This window comes from Hermetia illucens, chromosome 2 (genome assembly GCF_905115235.1).
Source record: "Hermetia illucens chromosome 2, iHerIll2.2.curated.20191125, whole genome shotgun sequence".
Lineage (NCBI taxonomy): Eukaryota > Metazoa > Arthropoda > Insecta > Diptera > Stratiomyidae > Hermetia > Hermetia illucens.
Window position 1 is genome coordinate 27,277,165 of NC_051850.1, and position 17,324 is coordinate 27,294,488.

Here is a 17,324-nt window from a genome sequence, read left to right on the forward strand (position 1 = left end):
TAGAACGCTGCACTCTCGATGGGCAATTGCATTGATAAATCATGTTTATTTTTTATATATTATATATTTTCTCAATTTCTTGCGTTCAATATTATTTTCTGTACTAGTCTCGCGTTTGCATATTCTTGATTCAATTTTTATAAATATTATAATTACTATTTATTAATATTAATATAAATCTAATAATCCTCATTCTATCTGGAATCTCGTACATTTGTAACAAAGAAAGTGAAATGAAAACGGATCATAACATAAGCAAGGGCACGAATTTTAATAAAATACACTTGATATTTACATGGATAGTATTATCTTATCTCCCTCTAGTAGTTTTCTTATTTACTTTAGTTGTTTACTCAATTTTTTTTTTGTTTTGTTGTTGCAACCTAATTAATTACATCCTCTTACGTCGAAATATTTACAATCATTTACAGCTAATACATTCAATTTATAATTCGTAACATATCGATCATGAGGAGTAAACGACGACCGCCTAATTTAGGTTTACTTCGGCGTTTAAAAGTAACATTTTATTACACTTCTCTCTCAAATTATAAAAGTATTCAGTACAGATAACAAACATTGTTTAATTTTCTCCACTTTCTCCTCTTCCGATTAGGTAGTTTCTAATATGAACTGTTGCAAATCGAATCAATATCAAAACGAAAGAGTATTTGATGTTTAAGAATTTTGTTTTAAAGGCTTTAAAGTCTTATCAAAAAGTTCAAGTAGTAGTTCCTTCGTTAATATCGTGTAAGTCTAAATAGGAATTATTCTAGCTTATACAGTCGAAAAACGGTTAGATGCAAGTTGTTGCAATTTTTGTTGGTTTCCGGAAATGTTCGCACCATGTTAACAGGAGACAAGAATTGCAATACCTTCATGGTACCGGGGTAAGTCTTGTTTCTACCTCGAATGCGAGAATTGCAGGAGATGCTTGAAATTGCAGCTTCTCCTTCTTAAGCTAAAGTAGAACCAATGAAGCATCTCGACTGCTTTAGTGGGGTAACTGCAAGCTTTGTCAAGGGAATATGATTTCGTCGGAACATCTCTTCATTCACTTTATTTCAGCGAAAAAGTGATTTTTTTTTTTGAAAGATTGACCGAAATTACGTTGCCAAAATTAATAACTTTTTTCCAGCTCAATAATTGCCCAGAAGGCACGTCACTTAGGCTAGGTGATTTGTGTACTGTGTAATAGTAAATGAGTCAATAGAAAGTTGTCGTATGTTATGTTGTGTTGCTGCTAAGTTCAGTGCAACCTCGCCTGGCTTGAATTCATTACTTTCCTCAACGACAGAAAGTTCAACTCTACTTTGCCGTCTTACAAAAGTGTTTGTAACTAAAGCAGTAGAACAAGCAAGAACGCACTCATAACTTAAATATCATATCAAAGGTGAATGGTATACAAATGGTTTGAATGAGGTGCCGAAGCGGCTCCGTAGCGACTGCGGCATGTAGTTGACTTACGCTTACCAGTCAAACTTGCCTTTCTTTCCGCCAATCGGAGTAGTACGGAAAAGCGAGCATCAATCACCAATCTTAACTTCACGAAATTTAATAACATTTCTTGGCTAGATTAAAGTCTTGATCGTTTTCTTCCGAACGGTTTCATCAAATGTTATACTAAAATTTTATTTTTTTATTTAAACACGTATTATATATTTGTTTTCATCTTTCTGTTTTTTTTCACAATTTGCTTTCACATCGCCATACTTAAACTATACAATTAAATAAAGATACCTAGACTATAGTTAAAATTAGAAGAAATAAACAGACGAACCTATGATAACGTTTTATTACAAAAGGAAACTAACTTTCACGCTTTCTGTTAAAGCTCGCAATGAATGACCTACTTATAAATTGTGATTGAATTATTTTTGTTACTTTGCTTTCCTTGCTTCGCTCCTTCTACGTCTTAAACTCGCTTCCTCTTTCGTTTCTAATTTCATCATCTAAATAGATATTTATATAAATAAAAATTACAAAATTACACGATAATTACGTGCCAATTACACTTTCATGTCTAGATGTAACAAGATGAGTGTTTAAAACAAGCGTAGCTTAAAAGGTATTTACTTTAAAAATTTAATTAAAATGTAAAATAGAACTGAAGCTACCAGAAATCATATAACTACTTTATGTTTATATATAATATATATATAAGAGAATTCATTAAATTGTCGTTATGATAATTTTCTGAATGTTGCATATACAATTGTTTAGCGAATCTTTCTCTGGTCTCTGCCTTTAGCTTACTAGAATTAGTTGATAGTTTAGCCGGTCGATGACGATGGTGAAGGTATCAACACGACCACGCTATATTATTTATTTACATCAGTCGCTGATCGTCGTCGCTTTTGATTGGCAGCCGCTATTGTGGCCAAATTTTGCGTTAGAGCGGTCTGGATGTGTTGCTGCTGCTGTTGGTTCGGCAACTGCTGCTGTTGTTGCGGGTGATGTGACGACTGGGTTTGCTGCTGCTGGGCGTGTTGTTGTTGCTGCTGTTGTAGGATTGCAGCGTTCTGTTTTTGTAATTTTAAATGGAGTTTTTGTGTTGACATCACGAGGGGAGTGGCAGTTAGATTAGCTGTAGTCGTTATCTGAGTTGGACCTGCAAGAAGGATATTTATTTAACATAAAGGATATAATCAAGGAAACAAAGATTAGAGTTGGTGAGTGGATGGAACTGAAAATATTAGGCCTACAAACAAGTTCTGTCGGTTTTCACAATAGATGGCGTAGCTTGTTTTTTATTCAATTGATCCACATTTCCAAACATTCATCGGAAAGCTACTGTCCATAGGCACAAACGTCAGTATAAATTATTTAATTGAAGTGTAAACAACAATATTTTTTTCATCAACGAAAATAGCCCATTTTGTACCAAATAATGTGTTTTTGCGGGGAGTTCTACTTCATTATTTCAATATGAAGAAAAAAGCAACCGAAAGTCATCGCATTTTGGTGGAAGTTTATGGTGACCATGCTCTATCTGAGTGAACGTGTCAGAGGTGATTTGGACGGTTTAAAAGTGGTAATTTTAACTTGGAAGACGAAGAGCGCGCCGGACGGCCAACAATTTTTGAAGATGAAGAATTAGAGGCATTGCTCGACCAAGATCCATCGCAAACGCAAGAAGAACTTGGAAAAACACTTGGAGTCACTCAGCAAGCCATTTCCCACCGTTTAAAAGCAATGGGAATGATCGGAGAGGTCGGAAATTGGGTTCCGTATGAACTGAAGCCAAGAGACATCGAACGCCGTTTTTTCACGTGCGTATAACTGCTTCAACGACAACAAAGGAAGGGTTTTCTGCATCGAATAGTTACTGGCGATGAAAAGTGGATACCCCGACTATGCCTCATCATCGACGGCCAAAGCGAATATTCATGGTGAGAAGATCATGCTGTGTATATGGTGGGATCAGCTGGGTGTGGTATACTATGAGCTGTTAAAACCGAACGAAACGGCCACGGGCAAACTCTACCGACGTCAAATGATGCGTTTGAGCCGCGAATTCAAGAAAAAACGGCCGAAATACCAGCAAAGGCATGATAAAGTTATTTTGCAACATGACAATGCTCGTCCACATGTTGCATAGCCCGTTAAAACATATCTGGAAACGTTGAAATGGGAACTCCTACCCCACCCGCCGTACTCTCCAGACATTGCTCCTTCTGATTACTATTTGTTCCGGTCGATGCAGCATGGCCTGGCTCACTAGCACTTCTCCAATTACGATGAACTCAAAAAATGGCTCGATGAGTGGATAGCCCCCAAGCTCGCCAATTCTTGGCGCGATGGTATCTATGAATTGCCAGAAAAATGGAAGAAAGTTGTGGCTAGCGATGGGCAATAGTTTGAACAATGAATGTATAACCAATTTTTCACAATAAAGCTTCAAATTTAAACAAAAAACCGACAGAACTTATTTGTAGGCCTTATACATTTTCAATTTTTGTTTCCTATTTGTTTTTAAAATCAATGAATGCTGCGTAAGGACGTTAAAGGTGACAATATTCAAATATTCAATACAATGTTCTATGTGCTGATTCCAATTTCAGATAAATGGAGCGTTCGAGGCATCATACTGCTATCAGTATAATTTGTTATCGGAAAAAGTGATGTTTTTTAGCCTTTCTCCCGATAGGTAGCGATGTCGGACCGTCTCGACCGTATTTGCCACTTTTTCCGACCAGAGGCTTGATCCAAGGGCACTCGGGAGGATTTCTTCATCATTTGGCCGTTTCCCATCGCCTTTGATGTTCAGGTCAATCTTAGATCGTAAGTTCTGGTCAGTGCAAATTGCATGATCATACCACATCGCTATTGCAACTACTCCACGATTGGTGTATGTTTTCATTTAGGATGAGACCATAGCGTGTTACACCACTAGTTTCAGTTTTGTCTCAACTATCACGAGGTGCCCCATTTATTGTCTTTAATAGGCGTTCGGCACTCATAACCATAGAGTGCAACAGAGAGACCACCGCCTTAGATTTTAGATTTGACGTGTTCATTGTGATGCACCGATCACAAAGAACCTCAGTTGTGGAGCGCCAATTCAATTAAGTAGTACTGATGCCTCGAGCAATTCGATAGCGCAGTGTACCATTGGCTGATTGCGATGATCTAAGATATTTCAATCCTCCAGTTCTCGGCGGGTGTTTCACTGGGCTCGATTGTCTAAAACTCTGTTTTATTCAGATTCAGTCAGAGACCGTGTGCGTGGGCCAATTCTTTCAACTTTTAGACTAGTTGTTGCAACTGTGAGGCGCTAGGAAAGTATCATTTGCATAGAGCAGTGGATAGGGTACTGGAAGGCAGAGTGTTTGAGACAAGAACAAAGAGGATTGAAGAGAAAGCGCTTCCTTGATGAACACCAGCAGAGACATGAAGTAACTTTGATATACCTGCCACACTTCGAACTTTACTTTTCGGATTGCAGTAGAGCAATTTTGGCAACCGCATGAGTTCCCCTGGCACTAGGTTTTGCCTTAACACATTGTGTTTTGTACGATCAAAACGCTTTCTCTAGGTCCATGAATGCAATGTAGAGGTTACGATGTTTGTCCACGAATCACCCCGCTTGTTTCATAACAAAATGAACAATATCGTGAATGCGGTTGTCCAGACTGAGGTATGGTACAATAATTTCTTTCCTGTTTAATGTTTTGATTAAAACAAAACCTTATTTTATATTGCAACGGCGGTGCATTCGTTCCAATCAGATGGATTTCTACAACATTTCAATAACGCGATTGAAGAACTCACTGAGCCAAAATATTGATTCCCAACTCTTTGCTTTCCAGAGTTCAGCCTTGCATCTTAAATTTCCGTGAGACTGTGGCAGCGGTGAATGAAATTTTTTCGTTGAAATATGACGGAAGGAACGTAGTTATTGACATAACCACAACAGAAGTGCTAGATATCTTTTTTGCGATTATGTTACCTTTCTTAAATCATTACAGGTCTCTTTCACCGTCCAAAGTGCCCAGGTTATCGTAAAGATCGTTGTAATGGGCTGCCCTTGTGACGGCGATCCCTTTTTCTGCTTCCCGGTTGTCGACCAGCTTTTTGTGAACGAGAAAGAAAAAGTTATAAAAAAAGTGTAGGTAGACGTCCAGCATTGGTAGATTGTTTCCATCATTATAAATCTTTTCTGCGTTAAAGGGGATGTAAATCAAATTGACCTGGTGCTATAGATGGGGGATTCACACTGGCAAGGTTCCATAAAAGAGATCTGGTTGGATGTAAAGTGCGACATCTGGTGGACCTAAGAGCAAAACAATCACGCATATAATTCCTGACGCTGAGGAAAATGATAGGTTCGATGAGGAATGCCAGCAAGCACTTAACAAGAAAAATGAGGCCAACAGGCAATATCTAGGGTGAAACAAAAGAATGAAGGGGAAGAACTATTAAAATCTCCGATGAGCAGCTAACAATATATTAAAATAAAAGAAAACTAAATAAAAATACAAGAAACGTAAAACATTGGAAAATCGTGAACTTTCCTTCTGTTTAGTGAAAATTAGTGCCATTACATGAGGCGACAAAGAAAAACATGAGTGGCGGGCGTCTTACTTTCTAACAGCTCAACTACTCGCATACAACTCAGTCACCCGAGCTGCTAAAAACCCAAGCAAGCCAAGCACGACGAGAGGCAAGACTTGAGTTCAGGATGGATCGTCGCGGGCCATAATGGCGGCTTTCAGCGTCCGGTGCCAGCGTTCTAGCATCCCATTGGATTGCGCGTGGTATGCCGTAGTCCGCTGGCGTTTGAATCCCAGGAGTTTGCCTAACTCCGAGAAAAGGGTGGACTCAAATTCCATTCCCTGGTCAGTGATGATCACTGCAGGGACATCAAAGCGAGGGATCCGCTCTCGACAGAGGGCTTCGGCACAAGATTGCATCGTAATGTCTTTCAGGCCACCGCGTAAACCGGTCGATGATTGTGAGGCAATACTTGAAACCGCGCGAGCCTCGCAAAGGACCTACTATGTCGAGGTGTATGGTGTGGAACCGCTTGGTAGAGCGGGGGAATGAGCCCACCTCCTTCCTTACATGCCTGGTGACCTTACACTTCTGGCATGTGATGCTCTCTCTGGCCCAGGAGTTGATGTCCTTATTCATGAAGGGCCAGAAGTATTTTTCGGTGACTAAGCGATTTGTCGTCCTGATGCCTGGATGCGCTAAGTGTTCCATTATTATTTTTTTTACATTTGGTTTCAAAGCCTACTCTGCTGCGGAGAACACCGATGGTGGCATCTCTCAGTCGAATTAACAACTGAACTGAACTGGCTGTTCAATAATCGTTCTTGGATTTTCAGAAGCTCAAATGCGACAATTTTGTTGGTTGAAACCGTCAGTGGAAATAAGATTTCTCTTGACAATTTTTTTTTTTAAAAAACCGGCACCCTGGTCAGTGATACAATTAGCAAATCTACAATGTTGAAAATTATTTGCGAACTCTAATTCCTGATAATGACTTCAGAGCCAAATACGTTTGAATCCGAAGCACGATATGTCAAAAACGTATGCGCGGTGTGCCAGACAGAATTCGTGGGGGTGGCAAAAGAACCTCAAAACCACGATAACGAAACGAAGTAACATTGAAGTGAATAGCGTTACATAAAGCTGTCTACCATTTCGATACAAAAAAACCATTCTTATTTTCTAAGGCCTTTATTATAAATGCAGAATCACTGTGCGTTGGCGTCTACCTATTGGTAGACACAATTGGATGACTGGTATTTTTTCTAGTTCTAGAGAATCATTCTCCTCCATACAATTGAATCTGTATAGTGCGTTTGTTGATTCGTTCTACCCGAGAAGGTTTCTTGTTTAGCTTGCATTTTGCCATTAATCAGTCGTTCTTTTATAGAGTCACTTTCAGAACCGAACACGCTTTATTTATGACATTGAAAGAGGTTACGTGTCTTTTCTTATTTATATAAACATTAACTAAATTATACAGCATTTGATTTCATTTTTAGTAGCACTTAGAAACAAAAAAATTAATAAACTTATAAAAGCCCAGCGTGATCAATTTTGTGACTAATCATTTGGAAACTTATTCACCATTAATACTTTCTGTATTCACTTTTTACTACAATTTTTCCCCGCTTCCCGTCGCTTCAGTCATCGACCTCTTTAAGACTCCCCGTGGATGCTCTATGTGGCGGCCACTTAAGAATTGTAATATTACTTGAAGCGGGGAATTTGGCTCTCAAAACCAACGCATCATACAACTCAAGACTATTATAAAACCTCCGCCGAAATAAAAGATTGGCTTTACATGTCATGGCTGCAATTTCCTGCTGGGAGTTTTCCACGGGCACTAGCGACCCCCTGATTGCAAACGATTGATTTCGGACTCGGCGGGCCTTCCGCCCCTTCCCTAATCATCGACAGTCAATTGCGAAATCGAGACATTGTTTCATATACCTTGCTGATAACGAGGGTTTTTAACATTGGCTCTTCCTTGAAAGAAAGCACTTCGCAAAGTTGGGTGAATTATTTAAATTGATATAATCATATTAAACGCTGAATTGATGGAGGGTTTAATATGAACTACATTTTTAAATTTTAGGCTTCGCAGATCACGGATAATTTTCCTTTCATCAACTTTAATAAGAACTTTTGGCTGATTTTTATTTGTGAGTGGAAGATTTACTATATTTTTACGAATTTTCAATTCATGAATACACTTTTCGTAGATAAGATTCACCGATGGGAAAAACCATTTCCTTAAGTCTTTAATTTTTCTGCAGACTTTTTAATGTACAGTGCTGAGCCAAAAAAATCCGATCAGTTAAGTGTCCCCTACTTAATCTCGGGTAAGTCCGTTATTTTAATTTGAATTGACAAGCAGTTTTTTTTGTTGTATAAATACAAATGTGAAGAAAGTATTTGTACCGTTAGATTATAGGTTCTTGCAGTGTAAGTTTTTGAAGTGCGTTAATTGAAAAAAATGGCAAAAACAGGTAAAATGAGTGATATCGACCAAGGAGAAATAATTACTTTATTTCATAAAAAATATAGCACACGACAAATACCTGTCGTTGTGGGCTTTATTCAGTCCTCTGTAGCTGACTTTTTAAAAAAAATTCCGGGCCGCTGGGTACACTGTCCGGAAACAGGGAAAAAGAGCTCAAGGATGCCATTGGGAAAAAAATTGTTGTATCAACGGTCCGTCGGAGGCTCTGATAGGGCGGATTTCATGACCGACGTCCGGCAAAGAACACTTTTTTAAATGGAAGAATGCGGAAGTAACGCTATTTATGGGCAAAGGACAACGAAAATTGGACCCTGAAATAATGGCAAACTGTAATATTCTCCGATGAATTCCAATTTAATATTTTTGGGTCGGATGGGATCCACCACGTATGATGGTGAGCAGGATGATTTGATTTTCTCTCCGAAATCTCAGTAAAGCAGCTGACTTGGCCCGGGAACAGCACGGATTTAAACCCCGTAGAAAACTTGTGGGCACTAATGGAGAAAAAGGTAGCTGCACAGAAGTCGAAAAGCGAACATGAGCTTGATTTAATCCTCTTCAGGACGTGGAATGACAAAGCTGACCTGCATATTCTGCAGAATCTTATTTCATCAATACCAGCAAGGATTAGAGCCGGAATTAAGGAAAAAGGAGATACAACGAAATACTAATTAAACATTTATGAGTTTATTGTTTAGTTATTAAGTAAACAAAAAAAAACAATATTGTGGTACGACGAGTTTTGTGATTGATATGAAACATAAACCAAATTTACCTATTTTTCGTAAAGTAGACTAATTTTGAAAAAAAGTCCCTCCTGAAAAATTTTACATAGTTTTTTTTCTCCAACAACTATTTTTAGTGCAAAATATCAATACGCAAAAACTTTCTTATTTATTTTTTTTATCAGCTCGATATTTTTTCTCAAAAATCAGATTTTCTTACTGATCGGGTTTTTTTGCCCAGTACTGTATTTGCTACTTGCTCGCTTCCATTTCGCCCCTAGGGACACATCATTTAACTTATTATTTCCACTACTTTCCTTTTTAGTTTTTATACAAAAAAAAACCGTTTTCAACTTAGCAGAAATTAATATTAGCTAAACTTTTTCCAAGCAGTTTGTTCTTTTCCTCATTTTCCCTTGCATCTCACAAAAGCGACCACGCTTGCTATCAACCCAAATTAGTGAAACAAAAATAGACTTATTTAAAGAATCTCATGATGGACTATTAGTGTTAATTCGATCGTTTTTAGCCAAATACTAATCGAATTTTACACTCAGCAAAAGAATGATTGATTTTAAGAGTAATTTCATCTAAGTTAGGACCAAGAGTGTGTTGCCTGACTTCAATGGGCTGTCATTCATGATAGAATGTTGATAGTAGCGATACCTATAAAATCACCTCTAAGAAGATGTTCAGGACGCATTTGAATTTCTCCCTGTACATTATCTTTGATTAGGCAAAGACCATAAGTAAGCATCTCCCGGTACGATATGCCATATGTGAAAGCATAAAATTTCGGAAACCTATCACCGGCAATGAAATCATACTTCATTAAGTTAAAATGTAGTCAATGCTAGATTATTTGGATGACGAAAGACTGTTGAGTTCAAAGTCTAGCCAGATCTGCTTCTTGGCCGCTCTCATGGCTTTTCGTGCAGCTCTCCAAATTCATCTTCTTAACAAATGTTGATGACTTCTCTAGCCTGGAAACTCTAGAAGAAATTCTACAACCTACACACATAACGTTCATATTTTTACCACGTTGGATAGGGAGAAGGAAAGCTTGACTAGATAATATTTCGTATTATAATACACTGTTGTCATGGGCTAGGTTGGAAAATTTAGTTTGATGTAGATATAGTGATTCTGTTTCATTTTTATTTATGAAGAAAATTATGCGAAACGTCGCAGTTAATTGTGTGGGAAGCGAAAATGACGAAGTGGCTAGCTGGCTCAATCGCCAGATGCAAATTTCTCTGGAATTGTTTAGGCCATTTATGAAAGTAAAGTTGGCTTCGAATTCCGATAACCATTGATAACAAAGAAATATTGATTCTATAAAATGTCAAATATGGTAACCTTAATATCATGAAAAATAATGTTCCACTTACAATCGCAAATGACTTTTCCTTGAACGAAAATGTCTGGGACCCGCACTAAGATTTCGAAACTGACAATGGAAAATCTATTTCTTACCTGCAGGTGCAGTTGTTAGCTTCAACGTTGTATTTGGAAGATTTCGTTGCGTTAATTGTCCACGATTTGCTATTGGCTTAGCCCCGACAACTTGTATACTTCGCGGCCTTTGTTGGAGTGTTCCTAACAGTTGAATTGAATTGCCAATGTTCACAGCGCCAGGTAACGATTGTCCACCAGCATTATTCATACTACCGTTGCCATTCGAGGTCTGAATTATATTCGCATTTATTACGTTATTCGACGTACCACCCGATACCGTTGCTGTCCGAAGCGTTTGTGAATTCAATCCTTTAACACCCGATGCAACTAGTTGAGCTGTAGGTGATATTTACCGTATTAAGACCATATGATAGTGTGAATGGAAATTATTACCAATTGGCAGTGATAACATAGAACCAGTCTGTGAGTTTCCGGCGTTTCCGGCATTTGTTAATACTACTGTTTGTGTTGCTGCTCCAGTTGCTGGCACGGCTGAGACAACGGTACCGCATCCACCAGGAACTGTTTGCATAGTGTTTACCTGCGTTGTACTTGTCACAGGCACAGAGACAAGAAGACTCGTCGCTTGTTGGCCAGCTCCTTGCGGATTTCCACTTACGTTCCCTGAAGCTGAAGCTAATTGCGTATTAGACAGTGGCAAGGAAATTGTCTGCGGAAGGCCGGGTATTTGCACTTGTACATTCTGTAGGCCGGGGAATGTTGCCATTGCACCTTGGAGCGACTGTAAGTTAATGCCTTGCAAAGTTAACGTCGTTGTTTGGCCAGCTTGCTGCACTTGCACCTGTTGCGGGGAAGGTTGTGGTGGTGGACTAGACATAGGTGATATCGAAGCTGCAGGCGATTGTACGTTAGATACGTGTTGAACTAGATTTTTGGTAACATTTGCAGGTTGCTGTGGCGACAGCCCAGAACTTGTATTTGTACCACTACCGCTATTCAGTCTTTCATAGAGGGCTTGATTGGTTAGTGTTGTCACGTTCCCCACATTTCCACTGGCGCCGTGTGACGTTACCTGCGACTGATCGCTGCCGGACGACGGCGAAGTAGCAAGCAGGGGATTCAAGCCGGGCATTGCAAATCCTAAGTTTGACGTTCCCGAAGTGTTTGAGGCATTGGAATCACTGCCGGGCGACGGGGCTGCCGTGGCTAGTGAATCCCGCCGCAATGCACTGGCACTAATTATTCGTTGACCGGCGTTATTGAGTATTTTTATATTATTATTACTTATAGTCACGTTGTTGTTGTTATTCGTTGACGCGTTGGTGAATCCGAAATTTGAATTCGTCATCAGTGCAGGTGGTGATGCCAACTGTGAAGCTAGCGCCGACATTGTGACTCTCACACTTTGATTTCCACTGCCATCGGATGGCAAACCAACGGCTATTAAATTCGTCGCACGATTTTGACCCGCAACAGCTTGGTTATTGTTGCCAGCCATATTGATCTTACGAATATTATTGCTAAGAAGGTTTTGTATCACCTCATTCGTTTTCCGTGGCGGTTGCTGCAAGAGTTGTTCGGCGGAAATTGATTGGTGCGGTTGCTGCTGTTGTTGCACAATTGTTTGCCCTTGCTGTACAGTTGTCGCATTGAATGTACTACTAATAGGCGTGCTGGTCATTGCCGCGGGAGCACTGTTCAGCAAACTTAAGATAGCGGCATTGTTTGCAGACTTATTTTGCGACGTGTGTTGTTGAACTGTTAAAAAGGCAGTGAAAACATTTTAAATAAAGAGCAAGAGTATTATTCCCTCTGAACACTCACCCTGAACTTGCTGCGTTTGTTGTTGCTGGGTTTGCTGTTGCTGTTGTTGCTGGAAGGCGTTTGAAACATTCATGAAACCCGTAACATATGTATTGGCATTTGGATTATTTGTCTGATTCAGATTTGCCACTTTCTGTTGAATAATTTGCTGCTGATGTTGGCCTGCTACAATCGGCCCTGCTTTCAACTGAGCTTGCTGTAAATTGGTCCCATTATTGTTTGTCAGGTATAGTAGGGGAAAAGAATCTTACCAAGATGGGAACGTTCGCTGCCAGTTGAGCCCTAATTGAATTGGCAGCAGTTATTTGTCCACCATTACTAACTATTTGAGCCTTTTGTTGATTGTTTGACGATGTTTGTATCGCTAAAGTGGCAGGCACACCGGAACTAGAGGGCTGTTGCTTCACCAACACCAAGGAACCATTATTTAAGCTTATCTGCTGACCAGGCTGTGTTTGTACATTCACTGAATTTCCGGACGTATCGAAGATTTGTTGTGTCGTTTGGCGTAATTGTTGAACGTTGCCGGCCGTTGTAATGCCAACTATATTTCCACTCTGAAGATTGATGTTGAGCTGTTGATTGCCAGGCAATTGATTGGGACTGGTGGCATTTAAGGTTGGCGTTATAATTTGGTTTGTTTGGAAGGTTTGTTGTATTTGCTGAGGCTGAGGTTGTGTCGATTGCTGAGATATTGACGCCACTGCTTGCACCTGTTGGTGATGTGATTGGTGCGGAATTTGAGTTTGCTGCTGTTGTTGATTTTGCGCCGCAGCATTCAGGTCGATTTGCTGTTGGGTTTGTTGAAGCTTCTGTTGGTCCTGGTAGTTTGCAGGACGATAGCCACTAGTCCAGGACACCTTAGCCGGCTGCCCAGGAACCCTGTGAATAATGCGAACAGATTTTCTTCCTTCCTCGGTGAAAATCTCCGTAAATTGTTGAATATAACGATTTGCGTAAGCGCGAGTACCTAGTGAAAATCTACATGATTCTCCCTTATGCTCACCACCCTGTTTATATATCCTGAAAACAAGTAAAACTTATTATTCCGCAACAAGTACAACTCGCATGCGAATATACCTATCAACGTACAATTCCCCTAAGTATTCCGCAGTCGCTGGCCTTTGATATATCGACAGTTTAATAAGATAAACATGTCCGTTTTCACGATCAGATTCTAACGTATACTCTTCGATTAGTACCGGCAAAAAATCCTCTTTGGCTTCGCGATTCTTATGCGGGTAGGCTTTTGCTAAGCTCAAAACATCGACGGTTCCCGGATCGGAAAGTGGTGGATAGTCGAGGTTTGGTGCGCGGATCGGACGCAATATCTCACTCGGTTTTTTCTGAAGTTTTGAAATCGATGCAAGCATATGTGTTGTGGTATTGCTATTTGTCGCGTTCCGACTAGCGCCTGCCACTCCAATCGGTACTGTGGGCAATGGTCGCGGCCGTTGCCTCAATCGTTGCAAATAATCACATAACTCTAGACCGTAATGATGAGTGAACTGATCTATTTTCCGTTTTCGGTTGATTGATATTTGGGAATATTTCTTCATTTGACGGCGCAACGGTGATGTGTTCCACATTTGCTTCCTGTGCTGGCTGTTTATAGCATGCCGACCGATTTTCGGATCGGGGTCCAAGCACAAGGGCTCCGAAGTCGCTAATATCAATTGACTCTCCAATATTAACTTATCGTCGCTACTAATATCAGAATCAATTGATAGTTGATTAATATCAGAATACAACACTTCATTGGTGGGTTTCAGCAAAACATGATAAATATCACAGCTATTTGATGAAATGGGAAAAGTTTGTCGATAATCACGCACTTGACAAATAACACAACCCGAATAGAAAACGTTTGGTATTCGAGTTTCTAGGAGATCGGAAATAAATATTGGCAATTCTTCTTTATCAATACTATTCAGCAGGTCATCCACTTCGTATGGCCAACTCATTACTTCCACTAAATTATCATCGTCGTCTTTATCAGGATTATTATCTACGGATGCGGCCGCTGTGCTGCTGCTCTGCACAAACATATTGTCCTCTGCGTTCAGAGTAGTAGCGTTCATATTATAATTATCGAAAATATTTGTAGATTTCAAATTGTCGCCGCCTCCTCCTAATATGATATCCAGGTCAACGATATCAGCTTTAGAGGATAACAAATTATTGCTATTTTTATTATTTAAACTATTATTACTAATTTGTGTTTGTTTCAATCGACTAGAGCTTGCGCCATTTGTTCCATGCTTCACACCACTATTGCCCGTTAGTGCCGTCGAGGATCCTACATTGCTTGCTAGTCCGCCGCTACCTTCGAATAATGCACCGCCACCACCACCTCCACCGCCGGGCCCGCCTCCTCCGTCTCCCAAAATTGTACTACTGCTTATGCAATCATTCGAAGCACTTGCACTATTCACGGCCGAATCGTTTAAAGCTTCAATTTGATTATCATCTTGATAAAATGCTAAGGAGTATCCCTTGTTGCCTGGGTACAAATTTAATACAATCGTGTTGAGTTTTTCTCTTTCCACAAGTCGCTCAAGAACAAATGAACGGCTGCGATGTCTTTTCTGTAATATAAGAATAAATTGAAGTGTTACGTTTTGTTCAAACGAATTATTTTTCAAAGAGTCATTTTTCGATTCCAAAAAATTGCAGACTGCTCTGACTGCTTCAGGAAGATTGTGAAAAACAATTTCTTCATTGCACTAACAAGAAAATGCAGATATTATATTTAGAAACGAAATTTATATTCAGATTCCTAGTCACGTGGGATTCACGCACGCTTTAAGTCGGGTTGGCCAATCATCAAAAGCCGCACGTTCCTCGTCCATTTGAAAATTGGCCACAGCACGAATCAAAGCTGTTTGAAGAGAATCAATGCTTAGGGTTCCTTTTATGGAAAACCATGTCCTCTAAAACTGTCCACAATTTGTAATCCACCGGATTCAAATCAGGACTGCCAGAGAGCCATTCTTCAGAGTAAATGAATGCTGGTAAATTGCTTTGGAGCCGGGTTTGGGTCGTTTCAATTTTATGAGTCTCCGCAGTCCACAACTGGTTTTGGAACATAGACTGGTTAAATGGTTTTACAAAAGTGTCTAAAACGGCTTTTTGGTAAGCTTTACCCGATGTTTTGGCCCCTTATTCGCAAAAATGGATACATTCAACTTTTCCATTGAAATGGGTGTTTAATTTTAAAACAGTATTTAGTAAGGACTAAGTAGTATAAAACCAGAAGGAAAGTATTTTGAACATGCATTGAATGGAGCAATAAAATTCAAACGTTAATAGTATAGAAGCAGGTTGGCTATTTTTGGCCAGATCAAGGGTGATGCTAATGGACAAAACTTGTCATATCTAAGAGAGATAATCCTCGACAGCAATGAGAAGAATCCCAACGCTAAACACCTCAATGTCTGAAACAAACTCGTGGGAAGCTTCGAAGAAAAATCATAGTTGCTACTGTTCCTATGTTATTCATGCTGTAATTGCAATACGTCATCAGGAAAATACTGGTCGACACCGGACCTACGCTGCTATCCAAGTCAAAAATCCTAACCCAAATCTGAGCTAATAGACCATTTAGGAAAAATTTGACTCCAGAACTTACAAAATGTCGATCACTTCATTTATTTAAGAAAGAAATTTTGAAAAGATAACAACATGTTGATTTCGACAAGTCATTTGTGGATAAGCAAGGAAACTACACAGTTTGCAGGACGCTATAATACGTCTATGTAAGAAACCATCGGTAGAGCTGTCAGATATGACGATGGATTCACAACAAAGGTATTCAGATTTTACCACCGTGGGTTGTGGCCGTTCAGGAGATGAGGAGAACAAAAAAGTCACTTTACTTTGTTTTACACCTTAAAAATGACATTACGTAATAATGTAAAATCTATGTTCTGCACCACAACTGAGTGTATTTAAACAACAAATACCAAGTCGTGCGTCTGTAATAAAACTCCGAATGAGCTTCCTAATTGGCCATTTATTAGATTTTTATGGACAAACACGTTTCAGGCATCTGGACAAAATTGCCTCGTAGAAATTTTGTTTATTTCTTTTTGCATGGAACCCGTGATACTATCGGCGTTATTTACTGGCATATTTATGTATGGATGTGGAGATCAAAGCTAGCTTAGACCTCGAGGCAAAATCAGTGCCCGATTACAGGTGAAGCAATGTCAACTCCGAGCCAAATTTTTGAATGCCCGGCTGATGTCCCAACTGAAGGGAATGCCGATGAAAATAAAGAGAAATTCTACGATAGTCTAGAAAGAATTAGATTTACTGCCACCAAAATTGACGAATTTAACGCAAAAGTTGAGAATGGGGAGAGTTACAGAGGAACAATCGGTCGCTGTTGCATCGAATGATAATGGTCAATGACTCATTGACTTCGCATTTAGCAGAAATCTAATCATAAAATCGACATACAAACACATTCATGAAAGGATTCTAGTATCCCCATATGGCACTAAATTCAACCTAATAGATCATACTCTCATCCAGAAGAAATGTTCCTCTAGTAACCTTGATGTTATATCATATCGAAAACATACGGAGTAAAAGACAGCCAACCCCCCAAATTCCAAATACAAAGAAGACAGTAGGCGAGATGTATATTGAGTGGATGATAGAAAGACACATACCAATACTACATCTCGAGTCAGTCCATAGACCACCCTTGGAGAGAACAGCTTCCAATAGGTTGTTTATCGGTGAAAACAAAAAAACACAGGCACAATAGGCGTCATATTTTAAAGAGTCCAAACACTTGAAGCTAAAAGACTAGTTAACAAACAGCACATTGATTCTCCAATGCC

General features: G+C 39.5%; 1 protein-coding gene across 3 annotated transcripts in view; it reads right to left on the reverse strand.

Annotated features, from left to right (window-relative positions):
• Positions 1 to 1,777: 1,777 nt before the first annotated feature.
• LOC119648065 overlaps positions 1,778 to 17,324 on the reverse strand; it is a 36,077-nt gene continuing 20,530 nt past the window's right edge. For all 3 annotated transcript variants that reach the window (XM_038049534.1, XM_038049537.1, XM_038049535.1), the window contains exons 4-9: positions 13,552 to 15,059; positions 12,723 to 13,494; positions 12,472 to 12,667; positions 11,080 to 12,405; positions 10,705 to 11,022; positions 1,778 to 2,611 (exon numbers count right to left, since the gene is read on the reverse strand). In XM_038049534.1, the coding sequence (XP_037905462.1) occupies positions 2,322 to 2,611; positions 10,705 to 11,022; positions 11,080 to 12,405; positions 12,472 to 12,667; positions 12,723 to 13,494; positions 13,552 to 15,059 (4,410 nt within the window). In that variant the 3' untranslated portion in view covers positions 1,778 to 2,321. The remainder of the gene's footprint in view (positions 2,612 to 10,704; positions 11,023 to 11,079; positions 12,406 to 12,471; positions 12,668 to 12,722; positions 13,495 to 13,551; positions 15,060 to 17,324) is intronic.